Source organism: Pyrus communis, chromosome 13 (genome assembly GCF_041283825.1).
Source record: "Pyrus communis isolate YQ-2024b chromosome 13, ASM4128382v1, whole genome shotgun sequence".
NCBI classification, from domain to species: domain Eukaryota; kingdom Viridiplantae; phylum Streptophyta; class Magnoliopsida; order Rosales; family Rosaceae; genus Pyrus; species Pyrus communis.
In genome coordinates, this window is record NC_142577.1 from 6,448,948 (window position 1) to 6,455,765 (window position 6,818).

At 36.4% G+C, this 6,818-nt stretch overlaps 1 protein-coding gene across 2 annotated transcripts; it reads left to right on the plus strand.

Annotated features, from left to right (window-relative positions):
* The first annotated feature begins 862 nt into the window (after nucleotides 1-862).
* Nucleotides 863-6,446, plus strand: LOC137736827 (protein CYTOSOLIC ABA RECEPTOR KINASE 5). 2 transcript variants are annotated; one of them, XM_068476106.2, is made up of 8 exons: nucleotides 863-1,281; nucleotides 2,426-2,603; nucleotides 3,864-4,117; nucleotides 4,231-4,357; nucleotides 4,465-4,738; nucleotides 5,440-5,572; nucleotides 5,677-5,760; nucleotides 6,000-6,446. In XM_068476106.2, exons 2-8 carry the CDS (start codon nucleotides 2,510-2,512, stop codon nucleotides 6,117-6,119), a joined length of 1,086 nt encoding a protein of 361 aa, XP_068332207.2. In that variant the 5' UTR covers nucleotides 863-1,281; nucleotides 2,426-2,509; the 3' UTR covers nucleotides 6,120-6,446. The 2 variants fall into 2 exon arrangements, with proteins under 2 accessions (XP_068332207.2, XP_068332206.2); XM_068476105.2 differs by having other exon boundaries at nucleotides 1,281-1,654.
* Nucleotides 6,447-6,818: the final 372 nt, after the last annotated feature.

The window sequence follows — 6,818 nt, forward strand, 5'->3', positions numbered from 1 at the left end:
AATGTATAAATTAGATTGTTTTTATTTAGTTATGACGAACATGTGTAACTAAATTCCTTTTTAGCTAGAGGTGAATTCGAAGCCATGAACATATGTTTTTAATGAATTGATTACATCCAGTTATTGTTTCATAAAAAATGAATGCGATTTACTTGTCTGTTTTATTAAGAACTTGTTCTTGTGTGTTGATTAAGGGTGCACACTTAGTTTGCATGCAGGGATTTGATGTTAGAATATAAGGGAATTTCACCTAATCGTTATGAACTTATATTCACAAATAGTAAAAGTCACTAGTCATGATTGGGTTAAGTAAATTTCTGGCAGGAGTATTATGCAGTTCATAGTTATGAATGCCTTGTAAATGCTTATGATTTTCACAGAACTTAATGATCTTTGATATGTATTTCTACCATGTTATTCATATAGGGAACTTGATAAGAATAATTTGATTGCGTCGCCGAGTCCAATTCAATGAAATTACGAAAGTCTGAGAGTTAATTAGTGTTCACGAATAATTTGGAGCATTGTCATTCATGGTTTATAGGAATAATAACTGGAAATCGATTTGCATGCATATGTTTCATGTGTGGAGAAGAATCTTCTAGCTAGCCTTTCACCCCATTTTAATCCAAATTCACTTTGTTTCTGCAATTTAGTTGTTTTAGTGCAAGATTTGTCTAAAACCCCCCCTTAGTTCTTATTTGTGTTAGTTTCGCCTAGTTTACAGTTTTTTAGTCCAGTTTGTATTGATTAGCATCCCTTCTAATCCCCGGATAGAACCATCCTTATTTGTTAATACTACAATTGCATTAAAAGGGTTTAATTTGTGTGGTAGTTTCTACTACATTATCAGTATGTTACTAGAGAGGGAAAACGAAACAAACTAACTCAGACGGAGAGGGAGAGAGGGAGAGAGAGAGAGAGCGGGGACAAAATTTACCAGAAATAAATGAAAGAAAATAGGATGGGAGGATACCTATGATCTCCCTGTCCGTCGCCAATTTGTTGATTTGCCTCGCCAGTCGGCCACCCCGCGTTGCCTCTCTGTCTTTCCTTCTCTCTCTCTCTCTCTCTCTTATTTCTCTCTCTCTCTCTCTCTCTCTCAACAACGACTCAAAAAACGAACCCAACCTCTCAAGTATCCCACCCTCCCGAAAGCAACAGCCTAAGCCCCTTTCAAATCCTACCTGTCCACTTTACCCTCACAAACCCTAAAAGAGGTAGGAGAGAGAGAATCGCAGCAGAGAGAGATATATAGAGAGAGAGAAAGCGAAGCAAGAGGTAGTCGTTTTCATCCGTATATATTTTTAATTTCTCTTGTCTTTGCATTGTTCTTTATTGCCTGTGAATACCATTTCGATCTGTGTGCTAAGTTTGATTTCCTAATCTAAATTTCATCCCCAATTCGACCTATCCCAAGTTTCCAAATCCCACAGCTCGATTCATTTCAATTCCTTTTTTTGTAATTGTTCTTGTATTGAATCGGTTTGTCAATTCTGAGGTTCTTTGGTTAATTTGGAGAATTGGGATTGAATCATTTCTGGGTTTCTGGTTTTTGTTCTGCAATCGATTGATTTTGGTTTGATCGTTAAATTTTGAATTTTGTGTTTTAATCTTAATGGACGCTGCTGATTGCATTCGCCGTGGTTTGGTGGTAAGATTAATGGGTTGCTTTTATTTTGTTTGATTGATGATGCGAGGTACAATTCCTAATTGTGTTGGTTTGTGTTTAATTTAAAGATGAATTGGATTTGATTTCTCGTTATTGTTGATGTTCTTTCAATTCAATTGATTGTTGCTATTTTGAATGTTTATATATCATTTGATCGTGCATTGGAATTGCATGCTTATATAATAGCTCTAGTTTATGTGCAAATGCAATGCAGTGTTCATTTTCTTAATGATCAATATCTTCATTCTTGTGTCTGCTACTTTAAAGTCTTAACATTTTGGTTCTGAATGCTATTTTTTTGTGTGCTGATTAAATGTTTCCATCACTTGTATTTGTCTCCTTCTGATTTTAATTCCAACAACTTTTTTTTTTGTGATATTTTGGTAAGCATTAATGTTCCTTCATAGAATTATAAGTTTCTCCTGTTAAAAAAAAAAAATGAAAAAAAGGAAAATTTTATTTCTGTAACGGCTGTGACAAATTGCCTCTTACTTTACCCAATTGTGTGGGTCTATGTAGTCTTAAACTTCATTGGCGCTTGGGTTGACTTGTTTAATAGGAGACATAGTGAAACCCATAAGCAAAAGCCTAAGATGGCTGGAACTGCTTTATAATCTTTGTTGTAATCTCTCCTTTAACACTTCACTATGATGCCAACAGAAATGTTTCAATTATGAGAGCTTTTTCTCATTTTAGATTGTAATTACTATGTGATGATGCTGAATCCACTCATATTACTGTGGCACAATGCAGGCACATGCTCCCCCCCCTGGTTACTTTGTACGATTGGAGGATACAAGTGCTGAGGACGATTTATACTTGAGGAAGAAAGTCAGGATGCGCAGGTGGCTCTGTTGTACTTGTCACGTCGAAGAGTCTTATCCATCAAACGAAAATGAACACCTGAAGAGCCCAAAGCACTATGCAGATGGTACATTTTCTGACTTTCCATAAGCAGATTTGCATGTAATTTAAAAAAGGAAATCATTTTAGTGACCTAAGGTTTTAGTTCTTGAAGTTTCTAGTGATTTAGAATCATGGTTAAAGTTCTAAATTTTAAGTTCAAGGTAATTCCTTGGGATGTCATTTTCTTAATTTACTCTCCGCTTCCATTAGGCAACTGCCATTATGCCAGTGACAACAACATTCTTGAAAACGTCACTATTCCATTGCCACGTTTATTATATGACCTTTGCCACGTCAGGCATTTCTACCACGATCCATATTTGTCACCAGTTTCTGAACACACTCAGTTATGAATTTAACTCCAAACAGAAATTTTTGTTCTATGGATCTCAGCTTTCGAGCATAAGTAGGCAGATATAATATCATGGATTAAATGAAGCTTGTGAAGCTGTTACAGATCACCTAAAGGTATATTGGATAAGTGTCTTGCATGCCTGTCCATTCAGGTGTATCTGTGGATTTTTCCTCGTCAAGCAAGTTTTGGGGCCTGTTTATAAGTGTTCTTAGGATGGCTAAAACTGCTTTTGATTACAAAAGAACCATGGTTTTTTATTAAAAATTCAATGGGTATCTAATAAAAGCTCTTTCAGTAAAAGCACTTACAGGAGTGCAGTCTAGAGAAGCATTTCCAAAGGGGCCCTTATTTAACTAGCTTCGTGAAGGAGAATCTGAGGAGTTATTGATGTTCCATTTTAAGATGGATCCTTCGAATATCTTCTTGTATGAGAAATTTTTCTATTTAGAAATTTTTGAAATAAGTTCAATATTTTAATTGTTTTTTTAACTGCTAGGAAAGTAATGGAACAAATGGAAGGGTCTCTTTATTTAACATATGATTCTTTTCTATTTCTATTTTATATAACTTGTTTTCTATTATCTTTTATAATGGTCTAACATATGCATGAGCATGAGTTAAAGAAAGAGTATGAACGTATTTTATTATTATTTGTAGTTTAATTTTGAAGCTACTGTTGAATTACTGAAAAAAATTCAATAGAAGGACATGCCTTATAAAACATATGGTTATCTTTAGAAAAATATTGCAACTTGATTTCTATTAATTTCCGTAATTGTTCAAAGTTTTTACTAGTTTGTAGGGTCCTTAACTTATTTCTTTCGTTATTTAAATATTAGTGGATCATTCGGAATCTTTCATTTTCTTTCTTGTTTTGTGTGTTTCCTTTAACTTTTCACTTACTTTTCTTCATCATTCATGCATGTTTAGGGAACCAAAAGGGATCTAAGGTGTCAGCTCCTGTAAAATCTGAAGTACAGAAGGCTGCTCCACCTATTGAAGTGCCTCAATTATCTGTGGAGGAGCTAAAAGAGAAGACTGACAATTTTGGATCCAAATCATTGATCGGTGAAGGTTCGTATGGGAGAGTATATTATGCAAGCTTGAATGATGGTAAAGCTGTGGCCGTGAAGAAGCTTGATGTTGCCTCTGAACCTGAGACAAATGTTGAGTTTTTGACCCAGGTCTGTCTGCAACTCTATCATTTGAAGTATACTTGTATCGCAATTTAGTTATGTGATATGTGACTTGTTGTTTCTTACTGTATCTAACTGCATCTTGACATATTTTACTAAAGGTTTCCATGGTTTCAAGACTGAAGCACGAAAATCTTGTTGAGTTGCTTGGTTACTGCGTTGATGGAAGTCTGCGTGTTTTGGCTTATGAGTTTGCAACCATGGGATCTCTACACGACATATTACATGGTTTGTAAAACCATCTTGCCTTTTTAATTTATAATTCATCTTCACTTGATTTGAATTTTTCTTGTAGAAACTAGAATACATTAATTTGAATGTAAGTGCAATTATAGGTAGAAAGGGAGTTCAAGGGGCTCAACCTGGCCCTACACTAGACTGGATGCAGCGGGTAAAAATTGCAGTTGATGCAGCTAGGGGGTTAGAATACTTACACGAGAAGGTTCAACCTGCTATCATACACAGAGATATAAGATCTAGCAATGTGCTTCTCTTTGAAGATTTTAAAGCCAAGATAGCAGATTTTAATCTGTCAAATCAGGCTCCTGATATGGCTGCTCGTCTTCATTCTACTCGAGTTTTGGGAACATTTGGTTATCATGCCCCAGAGTATGGCTCTGAAACCTTCACAATTATATGGTTATTTTCATATAATTTATGGTCCCTTGCTTTTTCCTTTTGTTGGGTTTGTTGTTTCAGTCTTTGTTTTCAAGTTTTCGCAGCATGCTGTTATGAGTGCATTTTAGTTTGGTCGACTGCTACTTCACTTTTATCTGAAAGCACTCCTTCCTCTTAATATTATTTTCTCTCTTGTTTTCTTGAGAAGAAGTTAAGTTTAATCAAAGAAAAGGAAAGTGCTATATATGGACAAGCAGTTCACAACTAAAGAGATGAAATAAGAACTTTTCAGATAACCTTTGTCACCACAATAAGTGGCAGTTTGGATGAATATACTATAATCTTTAATTAGTATAGGATTGTGTTCGACGGGAACTGTGCCAGATCCAAACTGGTAGAGACATGTCCATGACTCAAATGCATATGATCATAGTTGCTCTCATTGGATCATGTTATTATTGAGGAGTAGTTTAGGTAGTTGAATATCTTATATTTATTATATCAGACGCATCAGTCAAGTAATTGCTTGCTCAAGAAATTGGCTTTTTTTCTTCTTGCAGAAGCACCTTTAATAATGTATCCTATTTCGAATCATCCCTATATCATTTACTTCAGTTTTCTTTTTCAGTCTTTGTGAAGTGTAAATAGTTAATAGATCAAAATTAATTTGAATTAGCAAAACTATTCCGCAGGTATGCAATGACTGGTCAATTGACACAGAAGAGTGACGTGTACAGCTTTGGAGTGGTTCTACTAGAACTACTGACTGGGAGGAAACCTGTTGATCATACAATGCCTCGTGGACAGCAGAGTCTTGTTACTTGGGCGAGTCTATATACTTGCTTTTCTTCGAACAACATTTCCTTTGATGCTCTACCAATTCTCTGTTGGACTTAATTTTACCTGACATTTACCCTTTTTTTCTTTAGGCTACTCCAAGATTGAGCGAAGACAAAGTTAAACAATGTGTTGATCCAAAGCTAAAGGAGTATCCTCCTAAGGGGGTCGCTAAGGTTTCTCTCTCCCTCTTCTCTGAGCACGCACGCTCTCTGTATCCTTCGTTCCTCCCCACGTCCATATACGCCTACACACAAACTCTCTCTAAGCACACACATTCCCACAACCATATGCACGCTCCACCTGCCTGCCCGAATGCATCTTACATGTTTAGTGGTGTGCTCGGTTTTTTTTGGCTTTTTGCTTATTTATAGAATTAGCGACTGAATGTGCAGTTTTTGTTTTGTTGATGCAGCTGGCAGCTGTTGCAGCATTGTGTGTGCAATATGAAGCCGAGTTCCGGCCAAATATGAGCATTGTTGTGAAGGCTCTTCAACCGCTTCTGAAGCCACCAGCACCGGCTCCGGAGTCTTGAAGGAAAAAGCCCCGGTGAAATTTCCTTCTGCTGGAATTTTTGCATCCTTGAAACACAGCTTTCAACTGCCTGCTGCTCATTTCATCGTAAACTTCTATATATATTTTCTTGTTTTACTTTTCGTGTATGAGATTGGATGTGTAGGATTGATTTTGACCAGTTTCGTGTCATTGCTGAGTGCTGTATGTTGCAGGAACTATCGCGGTGTCTTATTTTGTTTGTCATAAGTTGACTCGGGGGTTGGGTTTTGAGGTGGATATATATATATATATATTTTTTTTTTGGAAACTAAGGTGGATATATATTTCACTGAATATTGTTTGCTTTCTTCGACTTGTGTATTATTGATGGGCTGTCGGGCGGTATGCTTTGTAATGGAAAATATAACTCTGCAAAATCTAGTATAGGGGCAACGTGATTGTGCGTGGTCTCGACCTAGCCGGACGTTCCAGGTTACTTTTCTTTGGCACGGTTGGCACAAAAAATGCCATTTAAAAGAATTAGTGCAAGTGGTTATATTTTGTTTTTCTTTTTATTTAAAAGAAAACGAGCAAGCGTTTCTTTGAGGAGGTTAATCGTGTGAAAGCTTCCCAGGTTCCTTCTGGCACTTGAAACTTCCTTCCCTATCCAAATCCAGCAACCAATCCCAAAGTTACTTTCCAAGCTCACCAACGAGGAAGTTTGATTAGTACATGTTTT

Bases quoted from the DNA above. Each gene is read 5' to 3' on its own strand.
- LOC137736827 (XM_068476105.2), top strand. From the start codon at position 1,619: ATGGACGCTGCTGATTGCATTCGCCGTGGTTTGGTG. The intron at 2,604-3,863 runs GTACATTTTCTG...ATGCATGTTTAG, and splicing joins CCCAAAGCACTATGCAGATG to GGAACCAAAAGGGATCTAAG. The intron at 4,358-4,464 runs GTTTGTAAAACC...GTGCAATTATAG, and splicing joins TCTACACGACATATTACATG to GTAGAAAGGGAGTTCAAGGG.